The sequence below is a fragment of the Hippocampus comes genome, unplaced genomic scaffold, assembly GCF_001891065.2.
Source record: "Hippocampus comes isolate QL1 unplaced genomic scaffold, H_comes_QL1_v1.1 scaffold190, whole genome shotgun sequence".
Classification (NCBI taxonomy): domain Eukaryota; kingdom Metazoa; phylum Chordata; class Actinopteri; order Syngnathiformes; family Syngnathidae; genus Hippocampus; species Hippocampus comes.
The window spans coordinates 223560-233505 of record NW_017805121.1 but is presented as its reverse complement, the minus strand read 5'-3'; the positions used below and the strand labels follow the sequence as shown (position 1 = coordinate 233505).

Sequence of the window (9946 nt, the reverse complement as noted above, 5' to 3'; positions counted from 1 at the left end):
ATAATGATGTGTGGTTTTTTTATACTTTCTATACTATCTGTCAAATTCTGCCTGAAATAAAGTTGGTGGCTGCCACTGCAGAAGAATGAATTCCGAGAGGCGAACATGCTGAGTGGTAAACAGGTCCACACTGTCACACTTTATTCCACCACGAAAACACAAACACACATTGATTTGTATCAATAAATAAAATAAATAAATAGATAAATAAATAGATAAATACATATAAATACTTCCATAAATACTTATGTGAATATATCCATACGAAAGCAAGCCAGATGAAAAAAGCCCCTTTTTTTCAGTAGTACTGTACGTTTTTTTTCCTTCATTCCATCACTATTTTCATAGATGACCCACCCTCTCAATTCGTCTCTCTAATATATCAACCTTTCCACATGATTTATACATTACTTTCCTTCACCACTTTTGTGAATACAACGATTGCATTGGCATGAATAAATAGGTACTGCGTTTTGTTTTGTTTTTCCTTCCGAAGGGCACGACTCGTTTTGGCGAGGTGTGGCCTTTTTGGGGGCTTGAGCATGTGCCCCCAAACTGTTGATTCCCTCCCTCGTCCAAGTTTCCAAAGCTCTAGCTCTGCCTCTGGATGTGGAAGGTGAAGTAGCGGTCGGCGGCGCGCTGGCGCATCTCCACGGGCATGTCGTCCTCCTCGGCCGTGCTGATGAACCATTTGGGGAAGCGCGCCGACGCCAGGGTGCTGAGGCTGACGCCCGAGTCGCGCTTGTAGAAGAGGAAGCGCAGCATGTCGTCGTCCGAGGCCACGCTCGTCAGGCTCTGCCGGTCCTCCACCGGCTCCAGGTGCAGGGCGGGCTTCTGGCCCTCCCGGTGGCACGACAGGAACAGGTTGGTGCCCTTGATGCCCAGGGCCACCGGTCGGGCTTCGGCGGAGGGGGACGGATGCGCGTAGGTGGACATGTTGAGGTGCACTGCCATGCGGAGACGGAGCAGATGAGACGGTGGCAACCCCAACAGTTTTGTTTGTTTTTTTTGGTGTACTGTTTTGTGCAGGATTTTCTCATTCAGCATTCCGTTGACTAAACATAGTGTGCGCGCGTGTGTGCGAGCGGACCTTTGCGGTGACCGTTTCCTCCCTGCAGCGTGACGGCGTGCAGCTCCATGCTGTCCCTGAGCAGCACCAGACTCTTCTTCTGGCTGTCGCTCATGCTGCACTCGTACTGGCCCGTCCGGATGAACTGATTCCCCGGAGCTCGCGCCTCGGGCATGTGGATCACTGAGAAAGGAAAACAGAACTTTGGTCTTTCGAAAAATGTGAACTTAGACATGCTCATTCGTCGGGCGCACAGCAGGGTTGTCAACGTTTGGCCTTTTTCATCATAGCTTTGATTTCATTTTCATGTGTCTGCGTTTGGAATAAAACTTTCAAGGAAGTATATTAGCTTTCATTTTTTTCCCACATAATAGCTGCGTTTCAGTTCAATTTTCATGAGTTTTCGTTCTTTCATTTGTAATTCTGGAGCGTGTGTCCAGGGCGAGATAAAAACAAGTCACACCATCTGTTGTCGAAAGGGGAAGTCGTGTCCGGAATCGTCCTTGCAACAATCGGTTCCTGCACCGGAGTGAATACGGTCTTCAGATCACGATTGAATGAAGAAGAAGCATCCGGCCGTTGTTCTCCATCTCATGGGCCGGCCAATTGACTTTGGACCGCGGCGACGGCAAGCGGCTGTCCGAGGCGACGCAGATGGACCGGAACGGGCGGGTGCACGGAACTTATACGACGACTACGGCGGCAACGCGAGTTCCATGGGCGCGTCGAGGCCGTTGCGCGTCGGAATGGCGCCGGCAGCCTTTCAAAGGACACGCGAGCGAGTTTGGTGGAATGCGTCCACGGGGCCTACCTTCCACAAAGTCGTCCGTCATGATGTCGAGGAAGCGTTGGGCGCTGATTTTGCTGCGGAGGGCGACCTCGGCGCGGCTGCCCTTCAACCTCTCGATGGCCACCACCAGGTTGACCACTCGCTTCATGCTCAGGGGGTGACGGGAGACCTCCAGGCTCAATCCCGCCGGCATGATGGGGCATCTCATCTCCGCGGCCATCTTCTCGCACACACAAGACAGCACTTGTTATGTCAGCGGGACACATCCAACGCGACTTGACGCTTTTCTTCACATGAAAATTCGCTTGATAAATGACGATGCGTGCGGAGCCGTCAACGGAAATTGGCTTTTTTGGGGGGGGGATGGGGCACACACAATGCTGCTGACCATTCTTGCTGCTGTTGACCGTCACATCGGGATATTCACCATGTTTCTTGGAGACTTTTGCTTGTCATTTGACTTGATTTTTTTTTCATATAATCCTGCAGACTCATTTTGCTGATTTTTCCCTTCCACTAAAAGAATCAAATCAAAGTACAGTACCTTCTCTTGTTGCGTGTCGTCGGTCGTAGTAGTAGTAGTTTTTCTCCGGTTGGAGCGCTGAGTTATGCTCTTGCTGTGGTTAGGGTTGTGCTTGCGTGTCGAGACCTGAGTGCTTTTATGCACCTTTGCTACCAGCCGAGGAATTTCCCCTTGGACACACAGGAAGTGGGACGGTCCACGACGGCGACGTCACGCCGCCGTGATGCAATACTGTATTGTCAAGGTGAATGAGTGGGATGGTGAAATCGGGGAGGAAGATGGGAATGCAGCGCATCCACTCCGCGCCTCCTGAAGCCCGCATCCAAGAGCGCGTTTCAGCATGTCACGACTGACAGGAAGATGATATGAAATAAATGACGTCGCATCTCCGAGAAAAAACAACCGGATACGTATCTGGATACGTGGGGCGCGACACCATTCGAGAATGGAACCATTTCGATATCGATTTCATAGGGTCATCATCGGGTGCGCTATGATTCGAATAAAGATACAATGGGAAATGGAACCATTTGATGCACGAAAAACATTCTCCGTTTCAAATCCTTTTCTGTGACACCCCTAATATACACTCTCTCTACACACACCACACATACAGGTATATTTTATATATATATATATATATATACACACACACACACACACACACACACACACACACACACACACAGGTATACACATACAGACACATATTGGCAAGAACGACTAACCCTTAAAAAAATGTTGAAAATTCAGACTTATCGGAAAATATGACTTAACAAAATCAATCTGGTAATATTTCCATTTTTTTCCCTTGAAGAAGGTCGTAAGGATGTAATATTCCGGGTTTTTTATTTTCCTCGAAATGTTGACATTTGAACTCCAATTGTTTTTTTTTTTTTTTTTTTTTAGATCAGCTTTTTTGAGTGTTCCCCTCCAAAATAAGCAGGAGGAGTTTTTCAGAGTGTTTTCTTGTACTTCCGCATCCTGAGGGTTGAGGTTCTTTTGATGCAAGTAAAAATTCCGTCTATTTGGGGTTGTGTAAGTGCGGACGCGTTGACGATTTCACCACCAAGAGGTAAGCCATGACTCTGCACATTCTTTCCTTCCACGGCTATTTTAGCTTTTGACTGCAGACACCCGGACGTGGTCTGAGAGATACGCAAGCGCTCTTCTGGTTTACGATGAGACCTCGCACAAGAACCAAGAGACGAGTATGAGGGCACACGCCGAATAAAGAACCACGACAAAAAAAGAAAAAACAAACCTCAAACTTTTTGTTCAAAAATAGGAGGAGGCAGAACCATGTCTGTCGAATCACGCAGACGTCAAAGAAGAATCGACTTCTTTTTCTACGACGACTGTCAGTGACTAGAATGACCGACTGTCATTTTTCCAAGAGGATAAAGACTACATGCCTGTGAGAATTAGGATTTCATCCGTCTAAATGTGTTGCTCCATCTTTTGTGTTCCCTGCTTCTCAAACCGCAACTATTGATGTGAACACATCAATGCTGTTTTGCATCGTTTCACCACTAAGCTCAGCAAACGTTGGATATAATATTGAGAATTTTTTTTTTTTTTTAAAGAATGAATCAAAATCCCATTTTAAAGTGATGTATTTTGGGGATATTAAAGTGATTTGCATTGATAAGAAGTGTCGAGATCCAGTTTGCTTTCATTCAAGTCGGCAAGAGCGACTTTGACAGTGAGCGCCTGGGGCGGGGGGGGGGGGGGGGGTTTAGTTCTGGCCCGACCACTCCCACCTAGGGGTGGCGACAGGACGAGGAAGTGAAAGGACTTGTTTTGAGATTCCGTGGCTGTTACACGAGTCGGGAATTTTGTGGGGTCAAACCAGTCTTGCGTGCAAATGACAAAAAGGCTGATGATGAAAGAGCGTCGAGTGCGTTCAAACCCACGCACACATGGGTGCCTGCCGTGGGATCCAAAAGCTCCGTGACGCTTGCATCATGAGCTATTGTGCGTCCAAACTTGAATCATGTCGACACCTTGGCTCCTCTTTAGCTTGGGCGCAATCGTGAAATACCGAAAAATAAACGACCCTGAAAGGGGCAATTGAAACCACTGGGAGGGGAGGGGCATATACCACCGCACACTTCCTCACCGGCCGTATGGCAAAAATGCCATTCTACTTCACAAATGTCTGTTTTTTTTTTGTTCCATTGAACTCATGTACAGAAGGGCCCGTTAAAATGTTGGATTGCACAAACGCATTTCGAAATGATCCACTGCTCAACTACAAATGAGTTGAAGCACAGAAACAGATGCCCACAGTTTGAAATAAATACATTAATTAATTAAGACTAATAATACACTGGAGTCCAAAATAATAGGATGATTTCGGAGCTCCTCGTGCATTTCAAATATTTTGTTTTTCTTTTTGTTGAAAATTTGTTTGGTTAACTTTTGAGTTTGGGCAACTTTTGCGATTGGGCTTGCTGTGGCAATTTAGGTTGAATTCGCTCATAGTTGAAAATTCATTCTTGGCATTAGTAAGCAATGTCTGCCATCTAGTGGTGAACGTTGTCATTACAATTTAAAACTGCTCGGCTACAGTAAGTTTGAAAGGGTTTTTTGTTTCTAGTTGAAAAGTCATAATTTCCAGAAATGAAGTAGTCTCCCCCCAATTTTTTTATACCCCTATTTTTCTGGAAAAAAAAAGTCACATTCTTCAGTAGTTTTATTTTTTAAGAACAAAAGAGCTCATTATGAACTCATTCAGGAACAGCCATTTTCAGACCTGTTTAAAAAAGAAAAATGGACTTTCAGTCTTGGAAAAAAAAAAGCTAGGAAAAAAGAAAACCTAAATACAAGGGATTGAATGTGTGAAGTCTGAAAAGACATATAAATATGTCTTTGGGAGTGAATGAGTTAAGGTTTGATAAACTTCTTTTTCGCTCATAATAATGACTTTTTATGCAAGCTACAAAATAAGAGAGCAAAGATCGCTGACGTAGAGAAATAGATCTCAGGTTTATTCACAACATTCATCATGAAAACTCATTCGGACAGAAATTATAAAACACTATTTACAAGTTTTTTGTCATTTGGAATTTTAAGGTCATGGCGAGAACCCGAGTCGTCGTTTTTTTTCCCTCAGTTCATTCCCTCTGCCGCTCGCTCCCAGATCCGTGTGGGAAAACGACACAACGGCGATCATCTACAGTGTTTTGAGGTACCGAAAACAACATAGTGAACTGACGGACAGGCACGCGGAATAAACTGAAACCCCGGTTTGATTGAAAGCATTCGGGGTTGATTGAATGAGCGATTGCGTGCATGCGTCCTCAAAAAATACAAAACAAAAGAAGACTTCCCGAGATACGCTGAAGGCAACCAAATGAGGAGTATGACTCAAAGCAGTTTCATTTTGAACAGTCCTTATTGCGACATGAGAACAAAAAAATTCTAAAACTGTTTGTATTTTTTTGGTGGCAGGGGAAATACTGCTTTCCTTATTAAAGTGCATCCATGAATAAACACACACACACACACAAATATAGAGATTTTCATTTCAAACAGGGATTTTCTCAAAACGTCATTATGAGGAACAAATTGTGACACCGTCAACCCCCCCACCGTCCAAAAGGTATTTTATATATAATTGCTCCCCCTAAACCCAAAATAGAGTTAAGTGACACTTAGGGAGGCAATACCAGTTCATGAATAAACTGGGATGTGTGTGTGTGTGTGTATTTGTCTTATATACAGGAGACAAGTCATGCTAGCATACAGTCAAATGTCTGCTTCTTTTTCAGCTATGATACATATTTGTATCTATTTAAACAGACATATACACGTGTGTGTGTGTGTGTATATCAATCTAGCAAGCATCTATCTAGGTAGCTAGCTAGCTAGCTAGCCATCTATCCATGTCCATCTATCGTGAGCTAGCAAGTTCTCTATCCAGCTATCAAGCTACCTAGCTAGACACACACACACACACACACACACACACACACACACACACACACACACAACTTAGAATATGGAGGGAAAGTCCATCTATTCCAAGAATTTGTTTCTTTTGCCGTCTTTCTGCCAGAGTCATCAAATCTGAAACACACGAAGGCTTGAAATATTTCACTTTTTGAGTGTGGTGCACGAATACAACATCCAAGTTTAACTTTCTTCAGCAAATTCTTGAAACAAAGGCACTTTGTCTCCACCCATGTACACCACAGCCGACAACGTCAAAACCCACCCACGGAGAGTTGGTGTTGCGCTCGACAAATTGCAGCAGGAGATCATGTCAAATGTTTCCATGGCAACCCCAAGCGGGCATGTCACATGGGGGGAGGGTGTGGGGGTCAGTTTGAGAGTGTCCGCTCAAACTCTTTGGCATGTATCCGCATAGGACCAGCAAGGTGAACACACTAGCGGTCCCCAACAGGTAGGCACTAGCCATGTGGATTTGGGGAAGAGGCATCCCCCAAAACCCAAACTCAAGAAATTCTTCCATGGCCAGAGAGAATAAAGTCAGAATATTGCGAACAGCATATGAAAACTAAGCCTGGCATTTTCAAAGAACACAAGGTCAAATTTCACGAGAGCGTCATTCGCAATCGGTCGACATCAAAGGATTGAATTTTGACAGAAATCGCATCGATGTCATTTGGCAAGAACGGATCACTTTTTCAATGTACGTGTTGGTTGCGGGTCCGCCTCACGGCGCAGGGCTCGCGGCTTCGATTTGCGGGCCCCGGCCTTCCTGCGTGGCTTTTCTGCGGGTGCTCCGCTTTCCTCCCGCATTCCAAAAACGTGCGCGGCGGGTTGACCGAACGCTCGAAATCGTCCCGAGGGGGCGATTGTGAACGCCAATGGTCGTTTGTCTCCGCGTGCCCCGTGATTGGCTGAAACGTGGCCAAATTTGACAAGCTAGCACAATCGGAAGAACAGGATGACGTTCCATGAAAAGTCTGAGCGGTTCAATTGTTGTCTCCTTTCTTCTTCTTGTCATCTTCCAACTTGATTCTCACATTTTCCTCCAATTTTGGAGCCGATATAACCGCTCTTGCCTTCCATAAACCGCTCTGTTGTTTTCCATCCGGCCTCCAGAAGTGAAGGTACCCTTGGTCACACGCTGTCACACTTACGCCAAAATAAAAAAGAAAAAAACATTCACAGTCAACTGCCACAATGCCCTGCGAGCACACCTAACAAAGTGATGTTCACCTGCCAATCAAGAAAAAAGTCGAGCAGCAGCCTTCTCCTGCCGGCAGGGTCTCATCCAGCAAAGCTATCATTGGGATGAGCATCGTTTTCACAATTTACAGCTGAAAACTAACAAACAGAAGCCCAAATGTTGCATAAAAAAGAAGAGTGCGTGTTCCTTCAAGAGGCTCACTTGATATTTCAAAAAAAAGGAAAAATGGGAGTGTGAATGGTGCTCCACGTTTCCCCGTGCATGATTAAAGCCAACATAAGCGGTGCAAGCGCAAAAACGCCTGCAATGACTGAGGCACAACAACGAAATGACATTCCGGCACACGGAGAAACAATTCACCGCGGAGGACGATTGGGGCCACGAGGGAAATTTGAAATCGAAGAAAAAAAAAAAAGTGCATTTTTCAGGACGAGTTGGATGACGGCTAAAGTCCAAACTTTTTCAACCGAAGGGGTCGCCAAACAAATGTTCCTGGAATGAGGATCAAGTCACAAATTCCATGAAAACAAAGAGGGCGTTATTCATTTTTTTCAAATTTGGATCGAATACTGTGACAGAAAAAAGTTGACATTTCATGCGAATCCTTGTAAACAAAAGTCCGACCATTGCAAATTTAAAAACATAATAATAATTACAACTTTGATGATTTCATGACTCAAAAAATGTTCTCGGTGACGAGAGGAAAAAAGTTTTGATTTTGGAAGAAGGAAGCATCGTTTGATGCAAATTTCACCCGACGAATGTAAAAGCTCCAATTGCATCTTTTTCTGAAGGCAAAAAGACAATCGTGTGTGTGAGCAGTCTGATTTTTGCAAATGAAATCCCTTTTTGCAACTCTATTCTCAAATGTCCATTAAAAATGTGAATCATCAGTCATAAAGTTTCCATTTTATCATTGTTAAGGTCCAACTTAATTCTTGCGGTGTTAGAGTTTACAGAACTAGATTTTTTTTGTTTGGTGGGGTCATCGGATTCAAACTCCTTTCTTTGGAACACTCAGATTGAATTTTCCCACAAAATACAACTTGATTCTCTTGACGTTCAAATTTTCCCCTTTGACTTTTGGTTCCAAAATCACTTTTTTTCAAACCCCACCTTTAGTTTCCCCATCTGTAAAATCTTGTGAATGTATTCCCCGTAAAATGCAACCGTATGATTTTTAGTGGTGGTGGGGTGGGGGGGGCGGGGCTATTATTTTTGTTGCATGCCAATTTTCCCGATGACTAATTTTATTGCCGGCACATCTCCTCTTGCGATGTGCCGTGGAACAGAAACGCGAAACTTGGCCGCCATTTTGTGGCATCGACCGGCAATTAAAATGGCGTCGATTTTCGGTGTTCGTGGCAAGCTCAGTGCCGATGGCACTTTTTTCCAATGTCATTCTTTGAATTCTTTGGCTTGTTTTGGTCAGTGTGGCCCCAAGCCTTCTCGGTACAACATCAATTCGGTTCTCTTCAAGCGAAATTCCCCTCGATTTGGTTCCTGTGACACACACACCCACACACACCGGCCCACGGAAACGCTACATTCATCATCGCACTGATTGTCGCCTGCACGGTGGCACGCGGCGGTACGGCCACCACCCAAACAATGGAATAACGCTTGATTTGGATTATGATGATTTTTTTTTTTTTTTGGGAGGAGGGGGGGGGGTTGCGACGCAAGTCTCCCTGAGTCTCTTCGGCGGCGGCGTGCAAGCATGCGGGGTCAAAAAAAGAAGGAGTGGGGGGGTTAGATACTGTTGTCCAGCTGTCCACGGTGGTTGAGAAGCAGCACGGTGGTCTCGTCGGGCCCGTTCTCCGTGGGCCCCGCGGGGTCCAGCTCGCCCAGGGTGACGTCGGAGGCGTCGGCCTCGGGCGCCGTCAGCGTGGCCGACTGGTGGAGGCTCACGGGCGACTGAGGCGTGCTGTCCAGGCGCGATGCCATCAGACCGTTCTGGTACTGCGAGCGTGTGATCTGGACCGCAATTTGAATGCCGTGTCAATGGGAATGAGACCAGACCGGATTTCATTCCAACATTTCAGTCTTAAATTACAGATTTTTTTTTCTTCTTTCTCTCTCTCTATGCATACACACACACACACTGTTAATTTTATTTTTTTTCAGTTTTAGTTGTGTGCTTACCTATGAAAAGCTTCATCTGGAACCGTTCCAAGGGAGTATCATTGTCTCATTTGTTTGTATGCATCGCGGCTCCGCGCCTTCCTCTCCCCTCGGGCACGTACCTTGACGAACTGCAGGTCGCTGAGGGCCCGCACGTAGAAATCCGGCGTGTAGATGGTGCTGCAGTTGAGCTGACTGCTGAGCTGACTGTTGAGCTGACCGGTGCTGCCGCCGCCCAACAGCGACTCGGCCCGGTCGGCGCCGCTCAGCGGAGAC

The 9946-nt window shown here is 45.7% G+C and overlaps 2 protein-coding genes across 2 annotated transcripts in view; both read right to left on the bottom strand.

Moving 5' to 3' along the window:
• Nucleotides 1-106: 106 nt before the first annotated feature.
• il1b (interleukin 1, beta) lies at nucleotides 107-2655 on the bottom strand. The gene is made up of 4 exons (XM_019865919.1): nucleotides 2404-2655; nucleotides 1881-2079; nucleotides 1091-1252; nucleotides 107-947 (listed from the first exon to the last, which is right to left on the bottom strand). Exons 2-4 carry the CDS (start codon nucleotides 2077-2079, stop codon nucleotides 592-594), a joined length of 717 nt encoding a protein of 238 aa, XP_019721478.1. The 5' UTR covers nucleotides 2404-2655; the 3' UTR covers nucleotides 107-591.
• A 2699-nt stretch (nucleotides 2656-5354) lies between these two features.
• The window catches only part of LOC109513502 (metal transporter CNNM4-like), a 20233-nt gene continuing 15641 nt past the window's right edge, over nucleotides 5355-9946 (bottom strand). The window contains exons 10-12 of the mRNA XM_019866010.1: nucleotides 9793-9946; nucleotides 9069-9523; nucleotides 5355-6380 (exon numbers count right to left, since the gene is read on the bottom strand). The exon at nucleotides 9793-9946 is cut by the window's right edge and continues 57 nt beyond it. Coding sequence (XP_019721569.1) covers nucleotides 9299-9523; nucleotides 9793-9946 — 379 coding nt within the window. The 3' untranslated portion in view covers nucleotides 5355-6380; nucleotides 9069-9298. The remainder of the gene's footprint in view (nucleotides 6381-9068; nucleotides 9524-9792) is intronic.

What these genes read in the sequence shown, in the direction of transcription:
- il1b (XM_019865919.1), bottom strand. Translation starts at nt 2,079, where the DNA reads ATGGCCGCGGAGATGAGATGCCCCATCATGCCGGCGGGATTGAGCCTG. An exon ending in GACGGACGACTTTGTGGAAG is followed by an intron (nt 1,253 to 1,880) that starts GTAGGCCCCGTG and finishes TTCCTTTCTCAG; the next exon opens with TGATCCACATGCCCGAGGCG. An exon ending in AGGAAACGGTCACCGCAAAG is followed by an intron (nt 948 to 1,090) that starts GTCCGCTCGCAC and finishes TCCGCATGGCAG; the next exon opens with TGCACCTCAACATGTCCACC.